The sequence below is a fragment of the Lampris incognitus genome, chromosome 2, assembly GCF_029633865.1.
Source record: "Lampris incognitus isolate fLamInc1 chromosome 2, fLamInc1.hap2, whole genome shotgun sequence".
Classification (NCBI taxonomy): Eukaryota; Metazoa; Chordata; class Actinopteri; order Lampriformes; family Lampridae; genus Lampris; species Lampris incognitus.
Window position 1 is genome coordinate 151,321,759 of NC_079212.1, and position 27,692 is coordinate 151,349,450.

General features: G+C 43.8%; 1 protein-coding gene across 1 annotated transcript in view; it reads right to left on the reverse strand.

Annotated features, from left to right (window-relative positions):
* Positions 1 to 27,692, reverse strand: part of pcif1 (phosphorylated CTD interacting factor 1) — a 143,377-nt gene that overhangs the window by 72,639 nt on the left and 43,046 nt on the right. Inside the window, exons 4-9 of the mRNA XM_056274487.1 lie at positions 23,107 to 23,232; positions 17,477 to 17,610; positions 11,425 to 11,579; positions 4,602 to 4,749; positions 1,400 to 1,483; positions 1,159 to 1,258 (exon numbers count right to left, since the gene is read on the reverse strand). Of these exons, the coding sequence (XP_056130462.1) occupies positions 1,159 to 1,258; positions 1,400 to 1,483; positions 4,602 to 4,749; positions 11,425 to 11,579; positions 17,477 to 17,610; positions 23,107 to 23,232 (747 nt within the window). The remainder of the gene's footprint in view (positions 1 to 1,158; positions 1,259 to 1,399; positions 1,484 to 4,601; positions 4,750 to 11,424; positions 11,580 to 17,476; positions 17,611 to 23,106; positions 23,233 to 27,692) is intronic.

Sequence of the window (27,692 nt, forward strand, 5' to 3'; positions counted from 1 at the left end):
GAGGATGCAAGGAGTAGAGGTGGCGAAGGCATATGAGTTTAAATACTTGGGGTCAACTGTTCAAAGTAATAGGGGAGTGTGGAAGAGATGTGAAAAGGAGTGCAGGCAGGGTGGAGTGGGTGGAGAATAATTTCAGGAGTGATTTGTGACAGAAAGGTACCAGCAAGAGTTAAAGGGAAAGTTTACAAGATGGTTGTGAGACCAGCTATGTTATATGGTTTGGAGACAGTGGCACTGATGAAAAGACAGGAGGTGGAGCTGGAGGTGAGAGAGTTGAAGATGATAAGATTTCCACTGGGAATGATGAAAAAGGACAGGATTAGGAACGAGTATATTAGAGGGACAGCTCAGGTTGGACAGTTTGGAGACAAAGCAAGAGAGGGACGATTGAGATGGTTTGGACATGTGTGGAGGAGAGATGCTGGGTATATTGGGAGAAGGATGCAGAATATGAAGCTGCCAGGGAAGAGGAAAAGAGGAAGGCCAAAGAGGAGGTTTACGGATGTGGTGAGGGAGGACATGCAGGTGGCTGGTGTGACAGAGGAAGATGCAGAGGACAGGAAGAGATGGAAACAGATGATCCGCTGTGGAGACCCCTAACGGGAGCAGCCGAAAGAAGATGATGTGTTGGTTTACGGTACACATCAACTTTTAAAATCCGTCCACCACTTCAGCAACAGGAACACACGTGGAGGGACGTAACAACATAAGAAACCACCGTTTCATCCGCCTTCATGATGGCATCCCTCACCTTATCCACCAAATCCATAGTATTCTGGATGTGATGTTCAGTACTGCCTACCAACAGGTTAAGAATAGACGCCAGAAACTTAAAAGATATTATAGGTCACTGAGTTAATCATACTAACAACAGGCCGTAATGGCATATCCCTTTTATGTATCTTAGGTAACCCATACAGACTAGGTGTAGCTATTTTACAAGGGTGGGGATACCTGCAGTTAGCCAAAACTGACAAAGTCACTTAGATTTGTGATGAAGCATTTCTCCCAATAAATTTTGGGTTTAGATGAACTGACTTCTGGATTTCTATACCTGGATTAGTGAGCATGCATCAAGACATTACTTCTGCATGGTATGCAGTTTCTTTAAACAGATCTAGAGCAGAGGTTAAATGTTAGGAGTTCAGAGGTCATTACCATGTAGTCCTCCTTACTAGCAGAGTGGTCACGGCGTAGCCAGTTCATGGTGTCCTCAGCATTCCACTTCACCACTTTGCGGCTGTCTGGACTGGCATTCCTACGAGGCCAAGCCCACAGGTCAGAGGTCACATTCAGTGATATTAGCACTTCCACTACTAGAGGCTGAAGTCTGCAGAATAATTCTGAGAAGAGTTGTGTGATTAGTTCTCTGACTCATAGCTCACTGTGTTCATCTTACCTGGAGTCTATCATCTTCTTGGCAGCTTCAGCATATTTAAAAAGCAGCTTCCTGGCTTCCTCCTTATACTTGATGCGTGACAACCTACCACACACACGCACACACACACAGGTTCATGTGAAAGGTTAATGGGTGTCTGCTGAAAGCTGCTTTCTCAGTTAGTACGTTTATTTATTTATTTATTTTGATTGAGATACTTTATTGATCCCCCTAAGGAAATTTTGCCATTTAAATCACCCTAGCTCTGTAGCTAGGAGCAGCGGGCAGCCGCCGTGCAGCACCCTGGGACCAACTCCAGTTCACCTTGCCATGCCTCGGTCAGGGGCACAGACAGGATTATTAACCCTAACATGCATGTCTTTCTGAAGGTGGGGGAAACCCACCGCAGACACAGGGAGAACATGCAAACTCCACACAGAGGACGACGTGGGATCACCCCAAAGGTTGAAGGTTGGACAACCCCAGGGTTCGAACCCTGGATCTTCTTGCTGTGAGGCCACAGAGCTAACCACTTGGCCACCATGCCTCATTTGCATTTTGAATCAACAACTTATCTTGCATGATGCAGTTGTTTGTATGTGTACATATAAAATCTGAGACCAAGGCCAAAGCAGTAAAAGCTGGAAATGTACTAGAACTGAATGGTCAAAAAGATCTCATTCTAGAGCAGAAAACAAAATAAAATACACTTTTTCCGAATGTGGACAAAACTTGGGTGACCACTTGATTGTTTGGAATAAATCCCAGAAATACTGAAGACTTGAACAGGACTGTATAGCATCAATAAACAAATAACAATCAGAACTCGATGGGATGCTGTTGTGTCACCAGTCAGCTAACTGTGGCAGAGATCAGCATCTTAAGACAGCCACAGTATTGTTGCATAGGAGGTTGAAGACGATGAAAATAAATCTTTTCTGAGAAGCAAATTCATAATCAGCTGTGAGTATGACAATGGTTTTTGTTATTGATGTTTGTAATAAATTTGACTCCATGCAATACCATGGAGAGATTGTAGGATAATTGCTTCAGCAAAATGTGACATGCTACATAACTTGTTCCATACTATGCACAGCCAAGCGAGCCATGATGGTGTTACACTAAAATCTGCAACTGTCAAAAATGTTGACCTGTATGTCAACGCTTCCTGTCATGGACCACGTTCATTTGGAATGGAAAGGGTTTCTGGTCTGAAAAACTTGTGACAACCAGATGTCACAAAATCCACCAACACTGAAGAAATTCAGGGAGATTATGGGGAGGGGGGCCTTATTCAGGAGGTAATGTGGGTCATTTAGTAATCACAAGTTTGCTTGTGATTACTATCCACAGCTCCTCCAGACTGCGTGTCACAGTTTCCTTGAGCAAGACACTGAACCCCTAACTGCTCCTGATGGGCAGGTTGGCACCTTGCATGGCAGCCTCCGCCATCAGTGTGCAAATGTGTGTATGAATGTGTGTGAATGTGTGTGAATGTGTGAAATGTGTGTGTGAATGTGTGTATGAATGTGTGTGTGAATGTGTTTGTGAATGTATGTATGAATGTGTGTAAATGTGTTTAAATGTTTGTATGAATGCGTGTATAAATGTGTGTGTGAGTGTGTACGAATGTGTGACTGAATGTGTGTGAATGTGTGTATGAATGTGTGTGTAAATGTGTTTGAATGTGTGTATGAATGTGTGTGAATGTGTGTGTGAATGTGTGTACAATTGTATGAATGTGTGTGAATGTGTGCATAAATGCGTGTATGAATGTTTGTGAATGTGTGTGTGAATGTGTATGAACATGTGTGTGAACGTATGTACAATTGTGTGTATGAATGTGTGTGAATGTATTTGTAAATGTGTGTGAATGTGTATGAATATGTGTATGAATAAGTGTGAATGTGTGTGTATGAATGTGTGTGTGTAAATGTGTGTATGAATGTGTGTGAATGTTAATATGAATGTGTGTATAAATGTGTGTGTGAATGTGAGTATGAATGTGAGCATGAATGTGTGAATGTGTGTGAATGTGAGTATGAATGTGTGTATGAATGTGTGTGTAAATGTGTGTGTGAATGTGTGTACATGTGTGTGTGAATGTGTGTATGAATGTGTGTATGAATGTGTGTCTGAATGTATGTATGAATGTGTGACTGGTGTGTTGTGGCAGCATGAAGAGTTAAGACAACAGACTGGTGTGTTGTGGCAGCATGAAGCGTTAAGACAACAGACTGGTGTGTTGTGGCAGCATGAAGAGGTAAGGTAAGACAACACACTGGTGTGTTGTGGTAGCATGGGCAGCATGAAGAGTTAAGACAACAGACTGGTGTGTTGTAGCAGCATGGGCAGCATGAAGCGTTAAGACAACAGACTGGTGTGGTGTGGCAGCATGAAGAGGTAAGACAACACACTGGTGTGTTGTGGCAGCATGAAGAGGTAAGACAACACACTGGTGTGTTGTGGCAGCATGGGCAGCATGAAGCGTTAAGACAACACACTGGTGTGTTGTGGCAGCATGGGCAGCATGAAGAGGTAAGACAACACACTGGTGTGTTGTGGCAGCATGGGCAGCAAGAAGCGTTAAGACAACAGACTGGTATGTTGTTGCTGAACAGCATGACTCTTCAGTAAATACAATGATTATGTTTAGTAACATAACAAACAACCTTCTTTTTTATGTTTTATTTCGAATTTTCTGCCTTTTCTCCCCAATTGTACTTGGTCAATTACCCCACTCTTCCAAGCCGTTCCAGTCTTTGCTCCACCCCCTCTACTGATCCGGGAAGTGCTGCAGACTACCACATGCCTCCTCCCATACATGTGGAGTCGCCAGCCGCTTCTTTTCACCTGACAGTGAGGAGTTTCCCCAGGGGGACGTAGTACGTGGGAGGATCACACTATTGCCCCCAGTTCCCCCTCCCCCCTGAACAGGCGCCCGACTGATCAGAGGAGACGCTAGTGCAGCGACCAGGACACATACCCACATCCAGCTTCCTACCCGCAGACAGGGCCAATTGTGTCCGTAGGGACACCCGACCAAGCCGGAGGTAACAAACACAAACTTTACCACATTTCTTTTTAAAGCATCAGTCTGTTTCTAACTCTTGTCTTTATACTGCTGCTGTTTGAAAGAGCAGTATATAAAATCTGGTTACCCAGAAGACAAGCACCTCTGGACAGACAGGTAGAAAGAAAGACGGATAGACAGCTACAGTACCTTATGGGGATGTCATTCATGATCTCTCTAAACATGGATGGGGAGATCACAGGATCACAGTCACTGGGCAGCAGGGGGTCATGACCTTTATCAATCACTTTCCTCTCCAATAGCCAGCGGTTAAAAGACTCCCTAGGTGGGTCAATACCTGAATAAGAAGAGACGGACAGAGAGGACAAGTAAACCCGACCCACTTCTTTATTTGATTCTTCTGTTTGAAAGTTTGAAAATGATCTGTCTGTAGCTTTAACTATATCCTCTATGTTGTTTCAGGGTAGTTTAATCATCTAGGCAGCCATGTCCTCATACCGTCTCAGAGTGGTTTAGCTAACTAGTTAATGCTGTCCCTCATACTGTTTCATAACAGTTTAACTAGACAACTATGTCCTCATACCATCTCAGAGTAGTTTAGCTAACTAGTTAACTTGGTCCTTCAAAGTGTCTCATAACAGTTTAACTAGTCAACCATGTCCTCATACGTCTCACAGTAGTTTAGCTAACTAGTTAACGTCGTCCTTCATACTGTCTCATAACAGTTTAACTAGTCAAACATGTCCTCATACCACCTCAAGGAAAATTAGCTAACTAGTTAATGTTGTCCTTCATACTGTCTCATAACAGTTTAACTAGTCAACCATGTCCTCATACCATCTCAAAGTAGTTTAGCTAACTAGTTAACTTGGTCCTGCATACTCTCTAATAACAATACTACTATAGTCAACCATGTGCTCATACTGTCTCAAAGTAGTTTAGTTAATGACTTAACTTGATCCTTCATACTGTCTCACAACAGTTTAACTAGTCAACCATGTCCTCATACTGTCTCAAAGGAGTTTAGCTAAATAGTTAACTTGGTCCTTTATACTGTCTCACAACAGTTTTTCTATTCATCCATGTCCTCATACCGTCTCAGAGTAGTTTAGCTAACTAGTTAACTTGGTCCTTCATACTGTCTCATAACAGTTTAACTAGTCAACCATGTCCTCATACTGTCTCAAAGAAGTTTAGCTAACTTCTTAATTTCGTCCTTCATACTGTGTCATAACAGTTAAACTAGTCAACCATGCCCTCGATACAGTATCAGAGTAGCTTAGCTAACTAGTTAACTTCATCCTTCATACTGTCTCACAACAGTTTAACTAGTCAACCATGTCCTCATACTGTCTCAAAGAAGTTTAGCTAAACAGTTAACTTGGTCCTTTATACTGTCTCACAACAGTTTTTCTATTCATCCATGTCCTCATACCGTCTCAGAGTAGTTTAGCCAACTAGTTAACTTGGTCCTTCATACTGTCTCATAACAGTTTAACTAGTCAACCATGTCCTCATACTGTCTCAAAGAAGTTTAGCTAACTTCTTAATTTCGTCCTTCATACTGTGTCATAACAGTTTAACTAGTCAACCATGCCCTCGATACAGTATCAGAGTAGCTTAGCTAACTAGTTAACTTCATCCTTCATACTGTCTCATAACAGTGTAACTAGTCAACTATGTCCTCATACCGTCTCAAAGTAGTTTAGCTAACTACTTAATTTTGTCCTTCATATTGTCTTATAACAGTTTAACCAGTCGACCATGCTCTCGATAGTCTCAGAGTAGCTTAGTTAGCTAGTTCGCTAGTCTGAGTGGAGTCTCAGCTGAAGGTTCCTGGACTTACAATATTAAGCAGTTTGGGGAAAAAAAGAGACACATGTCAATGAGTTGACAGTCTGGTAAGAATTATGAATGTGTGTGTGTGTGTGTGTGTGTGTGTGTATGTGTGTAGGTTATTATGAGGACTGTAGTGGTTTAAATTAAGATGCTAAAACTGCCTATGAATGAAAGCTAAAAATCTAATCTTTGATCATAGTCATTGGACTCCTTCAGTTCCATAGTAACAAGAGGCTATACAATGTTAACTAACTGATTTACTTCTGTATATACACTACCGTTCAAAAGTTTGGGATCACCCAAACAATTTTGTGTTTTCCATGAAAAGTCACACTTATTCACCACCATATGTTGTGAAATGAATAGAAAATAGAGTCAAGACATTGACAAGGTTAGAAATAATGATTTGTATTTGAAATAAGATTTTTTTTACATCAAACTTTGCTTTCGTCAAAGAATCCTCCATTTGCAGCAATTACAGCATTGCAGACCTTTGGCATTCTAGCTGTTAATTTGTTGAGGTAATCTGGAGAAATTGCACCCCACGCTTCCAGAAGCAGCTCCCACAAGTTGGATTGGTTGGATGGGCACTTCTTTGAGCAGATTGAGTTTCTGGAGCATCACATTTGTGGGGTCAATTAAACGCTCAAAATGGCCAGAAAAAGAGAACTTTCATCTGAAACTCGACAGTCTATTCTTGTTCTTAGAAATGAAGGCTATTCCATGCGAGAAATTGCTAAGAAACTGAAGATTTCCTACACCGGTGTGTACTACTCCCTTCAGAGGACAGCACAAACAGGCTCTAACCAGAGTAGAAAAAGAAGTGGGAGGCCGCGTTGCACAACTGAGCAAGAAGATAAGTACATTAGAGTCTCTAGTTTGAGAAACAGACGCCTCACAGGTCCCCAACTGGCATCTTCATTAAATAGTACCTGTTAGAGCCTGTTTGTGCTGTCCTCTGAAGGGAGGGGGCCGTGCCTATAGTCCCCGGGTCCTATATTCCCCGGGTCCTATGTTCCCCGATCGGGGAACATAGGACCCTTTCGAAAAAAAAGGGTCCCATATTCCCCGTTTTCCCCTAAAAAGGTCCTATAATCCCCGTTGCAATAGACACCGGGGAACATAGGACCCTCTTTTGGAAAAAGGGTCCTATATTCCCCGCTGTTTCCAGGGGAACATAGGACCTTTTTCCAAATAAAGGGTCCTATATTCCCCGCTATTGCCAATCGAGGAACAAACCGGGGAATTTAGAACCATTTTTGCAAATTATTTCCTTAACGGGTCCAAAATAATCAAAACTGGGGTCATGGCTGAGATGTAGGCTACGACAATCTATTCCTCCGCTGATTAAATTAGGCCGTATTACCATTGTTGGCTGTTGTATATCGCAGGCCACCTTGAGTGCGTATCCAAATCGGGCCTAGAGGAGGCTGTAATTTGCTTTATTGTTATTTCTTACCAATATTTACTGCAGTAGGCCTAGTTAGTTGGCTCTCCGGCTCAGCATGGACAGTCGGCAATCAACGCAAGTTTGTCTTGCAGTAGGCCCACCTACCAGTATAACCTAGCCATTTCCACCTTCGCTCAAAGTTCAATTTGCACAGCACTGGACACTTCAGCCACTTTCTTGTTACTTTGCAGATCGTTTTCCATATTAAATCACTTGGCAGACTTTCTTTCAAAAAGACTTTAATGATGAACTTTTTAGGCAGAGAACTTAGACCAGGACTTGAAATTTAGGACCAGCACAAAGTATCCATCAACGGGGGCCGCTTACCTTACACAATAGGCTAATTGCCTAATAATAATACTATGTGCTTCTCAAAAAACTAAAGGCTTGTGGAGGTGCTAAACCAAAAACATGAATCAAAGACGAACATCAAAGGATGTAAGGTAACACTCACCAAATGGTAAAAAAATAACAGAGGCAGTCCTCTATTTCACCATTTTATTGTTTGGCATCAGTCATTAAGGTTTCTGAAGAAGACCACCAGGCCAAGTTAATGACTGATGCCAAACAATGAAATGGTAAAATAGAGAATTGTGTCTTTTTTTCATTTGATGAGTGCTACCTTACATCCTTTGATGTTCTTCTTTAATAATAATAATAATAATAATAATAATAGTAATAGTAATAATATCAATAATAATAATAAATAATACATAATAATAATAATAATTACAGCCTAATAATAATAATGATAATAATAATAGCCTAATTATAAAAGAGGCCTAATAACAAATAACAATTGCAGGCATAATACTATAGTAATGCTGATAATAGGCTATTAATAACAAAATGCTTCTAGTAAAAGCTTGGCTGAAAAAGGGTTGGTCTATGGCAGAAGCCCCCCAGAAAAGGCATGGTCTAAAACAAAAATCTCCAAGGCCTAACTAGGCTAACGTTAAGGCTTTTTTCTTCTTCAAAAAATCAAAATGAGTAGTCCTAGTCCATTAGGCTACTCAGCAAAGAGGGGCTAAAACCCTGGATTTGACATTGCCGACGCTGCAGGACCCTTTGCGCATTATAGATCCTTCTGATTGGGACTGTTGGCTCCCTCGCAACTTCTGCAACCACCCCCTGTCGGAATTCTGCACGGTGCACCATTTCTCCGTCAGGGGGATGCACGTGTTCCCCAACATCGTGCACAATAATGTTAGCATCCACGTCCTCCACTTCAGATCTATTTGTGATCAGTGGCACTCTACAGTTTCACCTCCAGCACCTCCATCTAATGGTGTCTTGATTGGTGCGGTGCTTCTGATATCTGAAGTTCTCATGTACCAACACTTTGCCCCCTCGATCACCATCCATAACTATCGCCATTGTTTGTCTTCTTGTAGGCTAGTAAGCACATGACAGTGAGTCCACGAGTTATCACCGATAACAACCGATTGTTGCAAATTGTTGCAAGTTGGCGGGCGGTTTAGACATAGGTGAATTTTGATCATGTGGTTTAGAACGCCAGGAAACTTGCGTGCAGATGACCACACATCCACGACAAGTCTTAAATATTTCCAAACTCGAAATCATGTGTGCATTTGGCTATTTATAAAATATTTTTCGAGCAATATGTGTTTTGTGATTCAGCTTTAGCGTTGTTGATTAGCCTTTCATTCATATTTTGTCAAAAAGGCGTATTCATTAGCCTAGGCCTATGTCCCGTTATTTCTGTAGTATACAGCATCTTAGAATCTTAAGAGACCAGGCATATATTGTTATTATTTTATTGTTATTACCATGCTATATTAGCCTACTTTATAATTATAAATATTTCAATTATCCAATTTTTAGCATTTCTAATATAAGGCTATATTGTTATTATTATCCTTATTATTATTATTATCATCATCATCATCATCATCATCATTATTACGCTATTATTATTATCATTATTATTGTTCTGATCCGTTATTCCCACCTATATGCTTATTTAGGTGTCATTGATTATAAATGATCAGGCACACCGTTATTACACAATGCCTAACGTGGCTTGCTTTATTCCACCGTATTGCAAGACTGCCCGAACAATATTCCTCGCGCTTCTCCCCACGTCAACAGGTGACGTCACATACATACGGGTGCCCTTACATGCAGAACCGGTACATGACAATTATTGTCATTATTATTATGTTATTATTATTATCATTACAATTATGATGCTTAAAGGGCCTTACTGAGCAGATGGTTTCTATCTAATATCTGTCAGATGCTTTTCCCAATAAGCGGGTGTGGTTATGATGGGAACGACGGCTTTCTAGGGAACATAGAAGAAGTGGGTCGGAATTGGCCTCTTGTCGGTATCAGCCAGCTTTCGCAGGAGTCTATCCCTGGTACAATGCGCTAGACCTCTGGGAGATGGACTGCTGAGGACGGAACACAACACCTATCCTCAGCTCCCAGCACTTCTCGCACAATGTGCTACTCATACGCTGAGTTGACGGCACCCGGGATCGAACTCACGACCTTGCGATCCATAGGCGAGAGCTCTACCGACTGAGCTATGCCCGGGTACAGTTGCTCAAGGAACATAGGCTTACTATATTACATTCAGACACAGACGAGCCAGCTCACCTACTCGGCGAGGCGCATTTTCCTCGGTAAGTGACACATTTCGCGCATAAATATCAGAGAACTACCGCGGTGGGTTATGCGCCCAAATATAGGCTATAGCCTAATAAATTGAAATTGGTTTAGTGTGGAAAGTTTCCACATACTTTAGCCAACCTGGACTTTGTGAATTCGTTTTTGTGATATAAAAATAGAAATCGTATGATTCATTGTCTTCTTAATAATCTGCCCTAAATAATGCATTATTGAAAATGCACTTTTTGCGCCAAACAGCGTCAAACCTGCTGACCGGGGACCATAGGACCTTTCTTTATAAAAAGGTCCTATGTTCCCCGGGTGCCCTAGGGGAACATAGGACCCTTTTTATAAAGAAAGGTCCTATGTTCCCCTGCACATACAAAACGGGGAACATAGGACCCTTTTGGGGAAAAGTGGGGAATATAGGGCCCTCTGTATACAAAAAGGTCCGATATTCCCCGGTCTCATACAAAGCGGGGAACATAGGACCCGGGGACTATAGGACCCGGGGACTATAGGGAGGACCCCGAAGGGAGTAGTACACACCGGTGTAGGAAATCTCCAATTTCTTAGCAATTTCTCGCATGGAATAGCCTTCATTTCTAAGAACAAGAATAGACTGTCGAGTTTCAGATGAAAGTTCTCTTTTTCTGGCCATTTTGAGCGTTTAATTGACCCCACAAATGTGATGCTCCAGAAACTCAATCTGCTCAAAGAAGTGCCCATCCAACCAATCCAACTTGTGGGAGCTGCTTCTGGAAGCGTGGGGTGCAATTTCTCCAGATTACCTCAACAAATTAACAGCTAGAATGCCAAAGGTCTGCAATGCTGTAATTGCTGCAAATGGAGGATTCTTTGACGAAAGCAAAGTTTGATGTAAAAAAAATCTTATTTCAAATACAAATCATTATTTCTAACCTTGTCAATGTCTTGACTCTATTTTCTATTCATTTCACAACATATGGTGGTGAATAAGTGTGACTTTTCATGGAAAACACAAAATTGTTTGGGTGATCCCAAACTTTTGAACGGTAGTGTATATATATTTTTTTCATTTAGATCTCTACATGTGTATCTATCTACCTTCTCTCTGGTGGCAGAGTTCATGGTAGTGCTGACGTAGTTTGGTGACCAGCTGAGCTCTCTGCAGTTCAATCTCTGGATGGGGGGGCAGGTGTGGTGCGGGGGGTCTCTCTCTGATCACAGCATTGGTTTGGATGTCCAGGTCCCAGTAGATTCTGAATAAAACATATCACATCTGTAGAGGGGCTCCTGAAGTAACATGTGTTTCTTCCTTGCTATGAAGTGCATCTAAAATCACAAACTGTATTAAAAAAAAAACTCTTTAGATAAGTGGTTTCCAAACTATTGGTTTATTAAACATTATTTTAGTGATATTTCAAAATACTACATTAAATCACTGAATTGTTTGTATTGACTCAAAAAGTATGAAAATAAATGTTTTGTTTTCTTTCTTTTTATTGAAATTATTTGTCTAAATAAAGTGTTTTTATAGTGGACATCCTGCAACCCACCTGGCCCTCTGCTTTAATAGTTAATGTTGACATGACATTTCTGTTTCATTTGACCATTAGCAGGCCATGTTGAACCCAGCCACTGAGGACGCACAAGCCAGTGCATTGTTAGTGCCGGTCCCAAGCCCAGATAAATGGGAAGGGTTGCGTCAGGAAGGGAATCTGTCGTAAAATCTTTGTTAAATCAAATATGCGGATCATAAATCAGATTTCCATACTAGATCGGTCGAGGCCCGGATTACCAACGATTTCCACCATTACTACTGGCCAGCAGGGTAACCCAGCCACTGAGGATGCACAAGCCAGTGCATCCTTAGTGCCGGTCCCAAGCCCAGACAAATGGGGAGGGTTGCGTCAGGAAGGGCATCCGGCGTAAAATCTTTGCCAAATCAAATATGCGGATCATAAATAAGACTTACATACCGGATCGGTCGAGGCCCGGGTTACCAACGACCGCCACCGGTACTGTTAACCAGCAGGGTGTCGGTGGAAACTATGCTACTGTTGGGCGAAGGAGAAGGAGAGGGGGGAAAGCATGTCCAGAGGCAGCTAGAGAGGAGGAAGGGTAGGCATGTGGAGGTGAGAGTTGGAACTTTGAATGTTGGCACTATGACTGGTAAAGGGAGAGAGCTGGCTGACATGATGGAAAGAAGAAAGGTAGGCATACTGTGTGTGCAAGAGACCAGGTGGAAGGGGAGTAAGGCCAGGAGTATCGGAGGTGGGTTCAAACTCTTCTACCATGGTGTGAATGGGAGGAGTAATGGGGTAGGGGTAATTCTGAAGGAAGAGTATGTCAAGAGCGTGCTGGAGGTGAAGAGAGTGTCAGACAGAGTGATGAGTATGAAGCTGGAAATTGAAGGTTTATTGCTGAATGTTATCAGCGCATATGCCCCGCAAGTTGGGTGTGAGATGGATGAAAAAGAAGAATTCTGGAGTGAGTTGGACGACATGGTGGAGAGGGTACCCAAGGAGGAGAGAGTGGTGATTGGAGCCGACTTCAATGGACATGTTGGTGAAGGGAACAGAGGTGATGAGGAGGTGATGGGAAGGTATGGAGTCAAGAAGAGAAATGTGGAAGGACACATGGTGGTGGATTTTGTGAAAAGGATGGAAATGGCTGTGGTGAATACATATTTCAAGAAGAGGGAGGAACACAGGGTGACGTACAAGAGTGGAGGAAAGTGCACACAGGTGGACTATATCTTATGTAGAAGGCGCCATCTAAAAGGGATTGGAGACTGCAAGGTGGTGACAGGGGAGAACGTAGCTAGGCAGCATCGGATGGTGGTCTGTAGGATGACTTTGGAGACCAAGAAGAGGAAGCGAGTGAAGACACAGCCGAAGATCAAATGGTGGAAGTTGAAGAAGGAAGAATGTTGTGTGGAGTTCAGGCAGGAGTTAAGACAGGAACTGGGTGGTAGTGAAGAGTTGCCAGATGGCTGGACAACCACTGCAGAAATAGTGAGGGAGACAGCTAGGAAGGTACTTGGTGTGTCATCAGGACAGAGGAAGGAAGACAAGGAGACTTGGTGGTGGAATGAGGAAGTACAGCAAATTATACAGAGGAAAAGGTTGGCAAAGAAGAAGTGGGATAGTAAGAGAGATGAAGAAAGTAGACAGGAGTACAAGGAGATGCAGCGTAAAGCAAAGAGAGAGGTGGCAAAGGCAAAGGAAAAGGCGTATGGTGAGATGTATGACAGATTAGACACTAAGGAAGGAGAAAAGGACTTGTACCGATTGGCTAGACAGAGGGACCAAGCTGCAAAGGATGTGCAGCAAGTTAGGGCGATCAAGGATAGAGATGGAAATGTGCTGACAAGCAAGGAGAGTGTGCTAAGAAGGTGGAAGGAATACTTTGAGGGGCTGATGAATGAAGAAAATGAGAGAGAGAGAAGGTTGGATGATGTAGGGATAGTGAATCAGGAAGTTCAGCGGATTAGCAAGGAGGAAGTGAGGGCAGCTATGAAGAGGATGAAGAATGGAAAGGCAGTTGGTCCTGATGACATACCTGTGGAGGCATGGAGATGTTTAGGAGAGATGGCAGTGGAGTTTTTAACTAGATTGTTTAACACAATCCTGGAAAGTGAGAGGATGCCTGAGGAGTGGAGAAGAAGCATACTGGTACCGATTTTCAAGAACAAGGGCGATGTGCAGAACTGTAACAACTACAGAGGTATAAAGTTGATCAGCCACAGCATGAAGATTTGGGAAAGAGTAATAGAAGCTAGGTTAAGAGGACAGGTGACAATCAGCAAGCAGCAGTATGGTTTCATGCTACGAAAGAGCACCACAGATGCGATGTTTGCTTTGAGAATGTTGATTGAGAAGTATAGAGAAGGCCAGAAAGAGTTGCATTGTGTCTTTGTAGATTTAGAGAAAGCTTATGACAGAGTGCCGAGAGAGGAGGTGTGGTATTGTATGAGGAAGTCAGGAGTTGCAGAGAAGTATGTAGGAGTGGTGCAGGATACGTATGAGGGAAGTGTGACAATGGTGAGGTGTGCGGTTGGAATGACAGATGGGTTCAAGGTGGAGGTGGGATTACATCAAGGATCGGCTCTGAGCCCTTTCTTGTTTGCAATGGTGATGGACAGGTTGACGGACAAGATCAGGCAGGAGTCTCCATGGACGATGATGTTCGCGGATGACATTGTGATCTGTAGCAAGAGTAGGGTGCAGGTTGAGGAGAGCCTGGAGAGGTGGAGGTATGCACTGGAGAGAAAAGGAATGAAAGTCAGTACGAGCAAGACGGAATACTTATGCGTGAATGAGAGACAGGACAGTGGAATGGTCAGGATGCAAGGAGTAGAGGTGACAAAGGCATTTGAGTTTAAATACTTGGGGTCAACTGTCCAAAGTAACGGGGAGTGCAGTAGAGAGGTGAAAAAGAGAGTGCAGGCAGGTTGGAGTGGGTGGAGAAGTGTGTCAGGAGTGATTTGCGACAAAAGGGTATCAGCAAGAGTTAAAGGGAAAGTTTACAAGATGGTTGTGAGACCAGCTATGTTATATGGTTTGGAGACAGTGGCACTGACGAAAAGACAGGAGGCGGAGCTGGAGGTGGCAGAGTTGAAGATGCTAAGATGCTTATGACTAACTGATGACTTAATTATGACTAATGACTATTGCAAACTGTTATCTTCTGTCACGTCTTTTCTCTCTCTCTGAATGATGTCTTCTCCTTTCTTTTCTTGTGTGTGTGTGAGAATGGTGTGATGTGAGTTTCCCTTGTGTGCACGTGCAGTCGGTTCTCCTCCCAGGTCTCCATGGTGACAGTGGTTGGCACCTGGACGCTACTTGGCATCCCCCTCATCACATTTTATTTTTATATATCTTATAAATCCATATAATTTTTTTTTTAACATGGTGATGGTGGTCGCATGGCTTGGGTCCTGGGCTGTTCCGGTGGCGTCTGGACACTGCTTGGCATCCCGCTCATCATATAGTTCATAAATTTTATAAGTCCATTATAAATGTGCTATCCTCTTTCAATGTTGTATTGTGTAAATTGTGTAAACACAACACCACTGTACGTTGTGCGTCTTGGGAGAGAGATCCTCCTCTGTTGCTCTCCCTGAGCTTTCTCCCTATTAAAGGTTTTTAGGGAGTTGTTCCTTATCCGATGTGAGGGTCTAAGGACAGGACGTTGTGTTGCTGTAAAGCCCCCCCCCCCTGAGGCAAATTTGTAATTTGTGATATTGGGCTACACAAATAAAACTGACTTGACTAAGATTTTCATTGGGAGTGATGATGAAGGACAGGATTAGGAACGAGTATATTAGAGGGACAGCTCAGGTTGGACGGTTTGGAGACAAAGCAAGAGAGGCAAGACTGAGATGGTTTGGACATGTGTGGAGGAGAGATGCTGGGTATATTGGGAGAAGAATGCTGAATATGGAGCTGCCAGGGAAGAGGAGAAGAGGAAGACCAAAGAGGTTTATGGATGTGGTGAGGGAGGACATACAGGTGGCTGGTGTGACAGAGGAAGATGTAGAGGACAGGAAGACATGGAAACGTATGAGTCGCTGTGGCGACCCCTGACAGGTGCAGCCAAAAGTAGTAGTAGTAGTAATAGTAGTAGATTAGCAGGCCATGTACGACGACTGAGACGGGGAATACTGTACCGAAGAACAGTGTAGAGAGCACTGTTAATTATCGCACTTTTTGATGGGTTAGGAGAAGTTATTGCTTATTTTTCTGCACAAAATATTTGGTGGGTTATGGGCCAAAAAGCACCTCCACAGGAGAGTCACGACATAAAAAAGCATGGAAAGCCCTGATCTAGATGATCAAGCGCCCGTCTGTATGACAAACCAGTGTTGTAGTACTCGATTTCAAGACTCTGACTCGAGTTCGACTCAAGTCCTGATTTTCAGGACTCGTGACTCGACTTGGACTTGAGCACTGACGACTCGGACTTGAACACTGGGGACTCGAGACTCGACTCAGACTCGAGGTTTAGTGACTTGACTACAACACTGGTGTGTGTGCACATGCTAGCAAGTGCATTTGTTTGGCTATTGTGTCACAAAGTAAATAAACTCCCTTTGAAATGGTGTCAGCTGTGTCATTTTTGTTTAATGTAGACTTTTTTATTTGTATATCGGCTTTCTTACGGTGCCAGAGTGGAGCACCGGAGCCCATCTTGGAACTCGACTCACACTTAACCTTGATGTCTCGGACTCGGACTCAGGTAATGGGGACTTGACTCGGACTCGACTTTTGGGAACTCGGACTCGAACACTGGGGATTCGAGACTCGACTCGGACTTGAGGTTTAGTGACTCGACTACAACACTGTGACAAACTGCAACTATGTGCATAGAACAGACCACACCACCACCATCCCTAACGTATTTTGTTCTTATTTCTATTTCTTATTTATCTTTTTTTCTACTTGTTTCTGTTTTTCTTGTTAGTTTTTAGTTTTTTCTTATTAGAGCATGAGTGTCTGTAATAGAACCCAATTTCCCCTCTGGGATGAATAAAGTATTCGGCTTCGGATTCAGATATCATAATCCAGACCAGTAGTGTTTACAGCAAGGGATGCATCAGTGCTGATACTGGTGTCGGATATCAGGCCAATTTTACCAAAGAGATATTTTACCCAAGACAAAAATCCAGTAAAAAGTAATGGATTGGCTCAGTACTCGATATTGGCAGATACTTAGATTCATACTTGGAATCGGTATTGGCAGTGTGTCATAGCCCGGCTCCACAAGCCATGAAAAAGGAGGGGAGGGGAACCACAACGCAGGAGGAACAACTTAATTTTTTCACACAGTCTCCACTAAATACAAACAAGCTCATCTAATGTCAACTGGGGAACAGCCTGTTTTAAGGTCTGGGCACACTGGGCTCAGGTGCTTCCAGTTGGCACTGACGATCCCCTGCCCCACCCACCAGGTATCTGAAAAACAAGTAGGAAAAGACAGACTGGCAAGGACGGGCAGAGGTCATCACAAGTACAAACGTGATATTGGTGCATCCCTCATGACAGCAACAGGATGCTGGTCCCTGCAGATGCTAACAGTAAAGTTCCATCATCACTGGACGATGCCATCAGGTATAGGTATGCTACAACAATAGGGGTGTCCGAGTACTCACATGGCTGGTCTGTACGGGGTAGGGGCAGAGCTAGGGGTGGTGGCGGTTGCTAATTGGCTCTGTCTGTCCTCTGGGGCTGAACTCCAGGGCTTCACCCCTGGGGTGCTGGGAGAAATGGGAGTGGTGGGCTCAACCTGAAATGAGGGGGGGGGGGTCAAATCACATCTTATCAACAGAAATAAACTGAAATGCCAGACAGTCTCATGGAACTCACTGTTATAGTTATGCATAATTTATACTTTACAGTTTTAATTTCATTCGGTAGGTCTGAGTTAGTCATAATACTAGGCTGGTTGTAGTGCAGTTAAAGGTTGGTCATGGGTTTTGGTTGATTCTGATATGGTTATGGGTTGAGTATGAAGTAGGAATGGGCTAATTATAGTGCAGTATTGTGTCTTCTCCGTGGATTGTCGCCGTTTCGTGGTGGAAAAGCTTGCATGGTCCTGAGATCCTGAGAGCAATGCCGTCTGCAGCTATGCTCCTGGTAGGGTCACCCATGGGGGTAAGGTCAAGGGGCAGGTCCCTGACAAAAAGCAATCCAACCAAGACCTCAGTGGTTGAACAGGTGGAGGATGATGGCCGACTTTAGGGAAGCATCACAACAAGCTGGGAAGGCAGATGGAAGACTGCAGCAGACATGGGCCCCCAGTCACCTTGAACTCCATGCGACTGGATCCTGATCCAGATCTGTCAAGGACCATGTAGTGTCTGTCTGTGCACCAGTCCCCCCACATTAAAGTCACGCACAGGCGTCCTCCATAAAGGGAATCCACCTCGGATTAAGTCCTATGGTGACCGGCAAGTGGTGATGGGGGCAGCATTATGAGATCAGGAAGCCCCTAGTCATGAGCTGGCACATCAGATGGTGGGTGCTAGATTCAGTCGCTGGGCTCTTGGAACGAGGTAGAAAGAGCCCATTCAGTAGCTGCACCCATGACTGAACAGCCCTCTTTAGGATCCACTCTGCTCACCCCACCTGGTGAAGGGGATAAAAAAGGTGCCCTAAAAATAGCCTGCCTCAAACCTCCTGACTGGATTAAAGCATCCAGAGAGATCATCACATGCAGTCAGAAACCTTGGAAACATGAACTTTGGAGCCTGGAATGTGCGCACACTGAAGGATAGTGCAATGAGTGACAGACCAGAGAGGAGAACTGCAATCATTGCTAGAGAACTGAAGAGATGCCGGATTGACATACCTGCCCTTTCTGAAAACTGATGGGCAGGCAAAGGACAACTGAAGGAGGAGAACGGTAGCTACACTTTCTTCTGGAAAGGAAAAGCTGCTGATAAGCCCAGGATCCAGGATTTGCCATCAGGAACCAGATCATCAGGCCCCTGTCTGAACTTCCTGTGGGGATCAGTGAGCATTTCATGACCATCCATCTGGCGCTTGCCAACAACCAGATGGCAACAGTTGTGAGTGCCTATGCTCCTAACTTTAGACTCTGAAGAGGAAGTAAAAGATCAAAGAAAAGGGTGTCCGGGTATCATAGCGGTCTATTCCATTGCCTACCAACAAGGGGATCACCGGTTCCATTCCCATGTTGCCTCCGGCTTGGTAGGGCGTCCCGACAGACACAATTGGCCGTGTCTGCGGTTGGAAAGCCGGATGTGGGTATGTGTCCTGGTCGCTGCACTAGCGTCTCCTCTGGTCGGTCGGGGCGCCTGTTTGGGGGCAAAACTCCTCATTGCCAGGTGAAAAGACACGGCTAGTGACTCCACATGTGTCGGAGGAGACATGTGGTAGTCTGCAGCCCTCTCCGGATCAGCAGAAGGGGGCTGGAGCAACGACCGGGACAGCTTGGAAGAGTGGGGTAATTGGCCAAGTACAATTGGGGAGAAAAAAAGGGGGGGGGAATCCAAAAATAAATAAAAAGATCAAAGAAAGTTGAATTAGTTTATCTGGCTACAACGTTTATTGACAGAAACTCTTTATCACTCATCTAAGTAACCTCTTCAGTCTAAACTGACAGCAGGTATCCCCACCCTTATAAACAATACAGTGACTGCAGGTATCCCCACTCTTATAAACAATACAGTGACTGCAGGTGTCCCCACCCTTATAAATACAGCGACTGCAGGTATCCCCACCCTTATAAACAATACAATTGCGTAACGACCGAAACCAAAGATCCGTTTCATATGCAAATATGGTGTGACCATTAACTAGAGTTTCAATGGCCATGTGTACTGTTCAGAGGATTTAGGAATGTTTGCAATCACAGCATTGTAAGATGGCGACAGATGTACTCTTAGGCCCCACCTCTTTCAAGGATGAGGAAGTGAACATCCTTGATAGGGAAAAACCCTGGTTTGAACAGGGAGTCAAAGAGGCCATCTATGTGAAGAGGGCACGACCATCCCTGAACCGAGGGGGGGTTCAAGAGTACACCTGTCGCCATCTTACAATGTTGTGTTTACAAACATTCCCAAATCCTCTGTGAATAGACACGGCCATTGAAACTCAAGTTAAGGGTCACACCATATTTGCATATGAAACTGAGCGTTGGTTTGGGTCGTTATGCAACTATATTGTTTATAAGGGTGGGGATATCTGCAGTCAGTTTAAACTGAAGAGGTCACTTAGATGAATAAAAAAGCGTTTGTCAATAAACCTATCCAGATGAACTGATTCAATTTTCTTTGATTTTCTTACCAGGATTATTAAGCATGCATGAAGACAGAAAGAAAGACCATCTATGTCTGCTCAGGCGAGACACTGGTAAGAATCCCCAAGGAGGATAATATTATTCTCCTAGCAGACTTCAATGCCAGGGTCAGCCGGGATCAACACCTCTGGAAGGGCACTATAGGAAAGGAATGAATCAGGAAAATCAACTCCAATAGAGTTCTGCTTCTTAGCAAATGTGCTCAGTACTATCTCACCATCACTAACTGTTTTGCCGGGAAAAAAAATGAAGGCACCTTGGGGACATCCCCGCTCAAAACAGTGACTATGTCCTTGACTATGTCATTGTACAAACCGGGGACCGCTGTGACGTGAACATCATGGGGGCCATGATCAATGCAGATGACTGCTGGACAGATCATTGCCTCAGCTGCTCCACGATGTCCATCAAACTCAAGAGGAAGAGGAGGATTCAAAAGAAGCAGATCCAGCCAAGACTGAACCTTGAAAGCCTGAAGGAAACTGCCACTCAGCAGCTATACTTCAGGCCTCTCTTGGGGAAACCCTCCAACAGGAATATCCTAATGACATTGAGAAGCACTGGAGCCTGCTCAAATCCACCATACTCGACACCTGCAAACCCCCCCTTGGGTACAAGCCCAGAAAACACCAGGACTGGTTTGATGAGAATGACACAGAGATAGAACAGCGCATCTCCAAGAAAAGGAAAGCCTTTCATGCCTGGCAAAAGATGTCACCTGCAAGGCTAAAATAGTGGCTCACTCCAGAGCCAAGGTGGATGTCCAGAGACGGGTGAGGGAGCTTAAGAACTCTTGGTGGACAGAAAAGGCTCTGGAAATCCAGCGACTGGCAGACTCGGGTGACACCAGAGGCTTTTTCAATGCTAGTAAGGCCATCTATGGACCAAGCAACTGCGGCTTAAACCCCTTGTACTCAAAAGATGGGCAGGTGCTGCTTAAGGACAACAAGTCCATTAACACCCATTGGAAGGAGCACTTCTAGGAACTCCTCAACCACAACAGCACAGCCGAACCCGTCATTGCCAGCTACATTCCCCAGAGTCCCAACAGAAAAGCCATTGAGGAACCTCCCACCATGACAGAGGTCCAAGGTGCCACCAGGAGCCTTAAGAACAACAAGGCCACCAATCCAGATGGGACCCCAGCTGAGATCTTAAAGGAAGGTGGACCAGAGCTCCTGTACTACATCCATGCCCTCCTCCTCAAGGTCTGGGAAAAAGGAGAACTCCTCTCAGAGCTCAGGGATGCTCTAATAATGGCCATGTTCAAGAAAGGGGACAAGACAGAATGTGGAAACTACAGGGGCATCTGACTCCTGTCAACATCAGGCAAAGTCCTCACTAATGTCCTCGCAAACCAACTGCTACCACTGGCTGAGGAAGTATTCCCAGAATCTCAGTGTGGCTTCTGCCCATCCACAGGTACAGCAGACATTTTATTTACAGCATGCGAACTCTAGGAAAAATGCCTTGAACAAAGGCAGCCTTTGTACATGGCTTTCATAGACCTGACAAAGGCCTTTGACTTAGTAGACTGCCAGGCTCTGGAGCATACTATCAAGATATGGCTGCCCTGACAAATACATCAGAATATTGAGGCTTCTACATGATGGCATGTCAGTCACAGTGCTCAGCAACAGCAGCTCTGAGTCAGAGCCCTTCACTGTGGAAACAGGGGTCAAACAGGGATGCATCATCACACCTGCCCTGTTTGCCATCTTTATTGCTGCCATACTGCACCTCATTGGCAAAGAGCTGCCATGGGGGATCCCAATCCTATAACAGAACTGACGGCAGGCTCTTCAACCTTAATAGGTCCAAGGCCAAGAGCAAAGTCTATAATATCACCATCATGGAGCTTCAGTATGCAGATGACAATGCCATCACAGCACACTATGCAGAAGACCTCCAGGACATTCTGAATGCCTTTGCCAAGGCATACTGAGCCCTGGGTCTAGCATTAAATGTCAAGAAGACCCAGGTCCTATATCAACCTCCACCCAACCAGCCATCTACTCAGCCCACCATAAAAGTGGACAGAAAAATTCTTGAAAATGTTGATCACTTCCCCTACTTCAGCAGCCTTCTCTCCTCAAAAGCTGACATCGACTCTGAGGTCAACCATCGCCTGGGTTGTGCCAGGGGTGCTTATGCCAGACTCAGGAAAAGCATCTTTGAAGATTGAGACCTAAAGGCCCAAACAAAACTCCTGGTCTACAGAGCTGTTGTTCTCCCCACCCTGCTGTATGGCGCAGTCATGGACAGCAGGCACCTGAGAGCCCTGGAACAATACCACCAAAGATGATTACGAAAGATCCTAAGGATCAGCTGGAAGGACAGATGCACCAACATCAACGTTCTGGAAGAAGCCAATATGACTAGCATCACCACCACAATAATGCAGCACCAACTCCGATGGACAGCTCATGTCATCTGCATGTCCAACACATGTCTCCCCAAACAGATCCTGTACTCCCAGCTGAAGGAAGGTCAGCGAGCTCCCGGCAGGCAAAAGACATGTTTCGAGCACAATATCAAGACCAGTCTGAAGAAATTCAACATCACATCAAGGAACTGGGAACACATGGCACTGGATAGGAGCTCCAGTAAGAAATCTGTGCAGGAAGAAGCTGCATGTCATGAAATGGAACTCCACTGTGCCATAGAAAAAAAGCGACAGCGCCACAAGGACAGAGAGAAAAAAAGGCTCAACCACCACCACCACCACTTTTCCCTGTCCACACTGCACCAAAGTATGTGGATCACGGCTCGGCCTCTACAGCCATCTGAAGACCCACAAGTAGACAACCCAACAGAGAGGACAGTCATACTCGCTTCGAGTGACCGCCACTGATGATGATGATGAGTATTGAATATTGGAGGGAGCAATACGTTTCTAGTTAGATGTAGGCTCAGTTTGGTTAGCTAACAGGCTATGTCAACTGGTTAATATTTTACCTTGGGCCGTTTAAAACTGTTAGGTCCCGCGGCCTGTTCCTCAGATACCCGTCTCTTCCTCTGGCCATTGCCTAGATTACCATCTCCACCCACTGCTGGTGCTGCATTAAGACCTAATGGGTCAGACTGGAGACAAAGACAAGTTAAGTTCAGACTGGAGAAAGACAGACAGGTTAAGTTCAGACTGGAACCAGATAGACAGGTTAAGTTGAGACTAGAGACAGATGGGGGGGGGGGGGTTGGGGTATTGTTAGGGTTAGGGTTCAAAAAAAGAAGTATTTTCTAAAAGCAACCCAACCTTAGATGTTATTATCTATCTATACATACCGAGGCTTCAGAAAGTATTCACCCCTTCACATGTTGTACACTGTGTTGTAGATTTAATTTTAAATGGATTTAACTGAAATTTATGCCCATCAATCTTCACTCAATAACCTATACTGAAAAAGTGAAAACATGTTTTTTGACATTTTTGCAGATTTATTAAAAATCAAAAACTGAGTTCTCATTTATACACAGGGTATTTACACATTTTTAAGAGCAAAAATTCAATTACTTTCAAGCACTTTCAAGGTACCTAAACCAAAATCTCCAGACTCTCGATGCCTTTATCATCACATCAACATTGTTACTATAAATGCAATTCTGAAAAATAAAGTTTACAGAATTCCTTTATACCCACAGTACTCAAGGTTTATTGTCACCATTTATTTTAGCAGCTGTTCATATTAACTTAATGCTTGCTAATTTCCAGAGTAAGGGATCAACAGAGGACTTATCTTGCTATAAATGAGTGAACACAATAAAGAAATTTCCTTTTTTGAATCTTTAATGGTGTCAAAGAACAGACAGCCTTTCAGTCATTTAAAAACAGTTTACATGTTTGAACAAAATGATCAGATTATCCTCAAGTGTTTTTTTCAAAGGAAAATCATTAACGAACAAAACTATTTGCATTGCAGCTAGGGCTGTCATGATCATGATATTTTAGTTGATGATTAATTGTCATACAAATAATCACGATTAATGATTTGAATTTTTTTTTGGGGGGGGAGCCTTTCCCCCTTTTTTCTCCCCAATTGTACTTGGCCAATTACACTATTTTCTGAGCCGTCCCGGTTGTTGCTCCACCCCCACTGCCAGTCCGGGGAGGGCTGCAGACTACCACGTCTCCTCCGATACATGTGGAGTCGCCAGCTGCTTCTTTTCACCTGATGGTGAGGAATTTCACCAGGGGGACGTAGCACGTGGGGGTATAACGCTCTCCCCCCCAGTTCCCCCTCCCCCCGAACAGCCACCCCGACTGACCAGAGGAGGCGCTAGTGCAGTGACCAGGACGCATACCCACATCGGGCTTCCCACCCACAGACACGGCCAGTTGTGTCTGTAGGGACGCCCGACCAAGCCGCAGGTAACACAAGGATTCGAACCGGCAAGCCCAGTGTTGGTAGGCAACAATAGGAATAGACCGCCACGCTACCCAAACGCCCCCATGCACATCTTTAAAGGTTAGGGTCAAGGGAGAAGATGGACATGTGTGGCGGACACTGCAGGACACACAGCTCTGCTCTCCCACCCGGGGGATACCGATGACGCTAACCTCAGGTTGTTGCACATGGTCTAGAAAATACAGGGAGTCAAACTTACTACTTACTAACACGTCTGAGGTAAAGCCAATTTCCTTTACATCCTTGATAATATCATCCTTACTTGGTTGTATAAATTGGGGATTGCAGTTTTGGAGATGTGTCTTCTTCCTGGTAATTCATACTGCTTGTCACACTTTTGCAGCATTTTTTTAAATGCTGGTTTTTCAACCGTACTGAACGGATGCATTTCTTTGGCTATATACCGCATTACACTGTCTGTTAATGTGCGCCATGTGGTACTGTCACGTTTATATTTAGACACTCGTCCGAAAGCTTCAGGAGCAGCCGTGGCTGTCTTTCCACGTTCGGCGAATCGGTGGGGTGGTGGATCTGTAGATGGTTTTTAAATTTGTGGTATCAGCGCTTTTGACCGCCACATTTTTGCTGCAAATCCAACAAATCGCCTCCTCCAAGTTATCAGGCTCTCCTTTTTCATCTGGCTTAAAATCAACATGTTCCACAGCGCCGCTGCGCTGTTTGGCTTTACAACTACGTTCATGTCAACACATGCTCGTCCAGATGCAGGCATCCAATATTATAGAATATTAGGGGGTCTCCCCGCTTGCCGCCCAATGAGTGCTGGGATAGGCTCCAGCATCCCCACGAACCTGAGAGCAGGATAAGTGGTTTGGATAATGGATGGATTGCAGAATATTGTAGAATATTACAGAATATTATAGAATATTTTAGAATATTACAGATAGGGTGTCTCCCTGCCTGCCACCCAGTGAGTGCTGGGATAGCCTCCAGCATCCTCGCGACCCCGAGAGCAGGATAAGTGGTTTGGATAATGGATGGATTGCAGAATATTATAGAATATTACAGAATATCATAGAATATTACAGAATATTATAGAATAAGCATCTCAGGATAAACAGTTTGTTGGCGCTAATTCACCACTCAAGATGCCGTCATTAAAAGAGTGCCAGTCAAACAACAAACAGTGGAAAACGACATGGAAATAGTGATGAAATATGACATTTCTGTTAGTTTCATCCAGCTGTTTTTATACAAATGAATGGAAACGATTCTGACCATTATGCACAATGATCATAGTCAGGTCAAATAATCGCGATCAGGCGATTATGTAATAATTGCGACAGCCCTAGAATCCTCAAGTTCAAGGTGTTGCCTTGGCCTTCAAATTCCCAAGATCTCAATCCGAAGTCTGATCCATGGAAGCCCCACCTCGCAATTTACAGGATTTAACACTAGAACGAGCGGGATTTCACTCCTACCTAAAACCACCAGGGGAGTCAACATGACGGCCGGTTTTTAAACTCAATATTGTGTCAAGATAAATACCCAATTGAGATATTAATGCATTGCATATGTTAGTATGTCTGTTATGAAAAGACTGACACCAAAATTAACATTTGAACAACTTTAATACTATTTTTAAACAATTTAAACTTCAGAGAGACATGGTCGAACTTGAATAGCAGAATTGAAAAAGAGAAAATATTACCTTAAAAACAAAATGGAGAACACATATTGCTAATCTAACAAACGTAACAAGGCCTATAAAATGTGACATTTTGTAAAAAAAAACAAATTAAAATAAATATTGAAATCGTCCCAAACAACGACTGGAAATTAAAAACTACTGGAACGACCATGGGCGGACGGTTTTTAAACTCTATGCTGTGTCAAGATAAATACCCAGCTGAGATATCAATGCATTACATATATTAATATGTCTGTCATGAAACTAACTGACACCAAAATTAACATTTTAACAACTTTAATACTATTTTTAAACAATTTAAAATGGCCGCTGTCCAACGCCTGTAAATACTGCAAGGCCTCGGTGGTAGTCATGGTGCGTCTGTAACGGCGTCTGTACCCAGACATGTTGGACATAATCAAAAATCAAGTTTAGACTATTTGTCTGCACTGGAAAATGCTAGCGTGTTTCTAGGCCAGAGCAACGAACTTCATGAAGGAAGTGGTGCGGCCAACACACATCATAAATACTGACATGACACACACGATCACGCGCACATTACGAGCCGTTTTCTCTACCGCTCATGGTCGTTTTATGTAGATGTTATCATAATGTTTTGTGCAACTGATCTAAAACTAATTTTAATGTAAATATATGCAATTTTAGGAGCATTCAGGGTGCGGCAGGTCTGTATTTGTATCTTTTTTCCCCCACAAAGTTATTAAATTTGAAAATCCAAAACCATCAAAATGACAGTCTTGGTCATTCTAGTGTTAAAGGATCTGCTGCTAACATCTTTGTGCCAGATACCAGAGGACACCTTCAGAGGTCTTGTGGAATCCATTTCTCGACAGGTCAGAGCTGTTTTGGTGGCATGAGGGGGACCTACACAATGTTAAGCAAGTGGTTTTAATGTTTTGGCTGATCGGTGTATGTAAGAGATTAGTAGTAACTTGGCAGAGATTAGGAATACACTAACAGTAGTTATTTGTGACCAGGCAGTGGTTTGTAGTACACTTGCAGTGATTACTAGGACTCTTGACAGTAATTAGTAGTAATATGGCAGTTGTTAGTGGTACTCTGGCAGAGATGACTAGTACTATAGTAGTATTCTATTGCATCTTTTATCCTCCAGGACATGCTGGAGCAACATTACACAGTGCTTGGCTGTTAGACATGCTAAATACCACACCAACAGCTTTGGCTGGGTTACAAAACAGCCAGGGACCCTGGACCACCAGGGACCCCAGGCCACCAGGGACCCTTACCCAACCATAATAAAGTCTCTATTGATGCAGGGACCCATCTATAATCTCCACAGCAGCTAAAGCTGCTGTCAGTTGATGGAGGGGTTTGAGGCACAATATTGCTCCAAGGGCACCATGTTTCCAAGACTGTCCATATGATCTGGCACCAGTTGGAGGCCTAGTGAACGTGCTTGTGCTGGGGCTGTTCTTTACATAATCCTGTTATAATAACAGCTGGTTGTA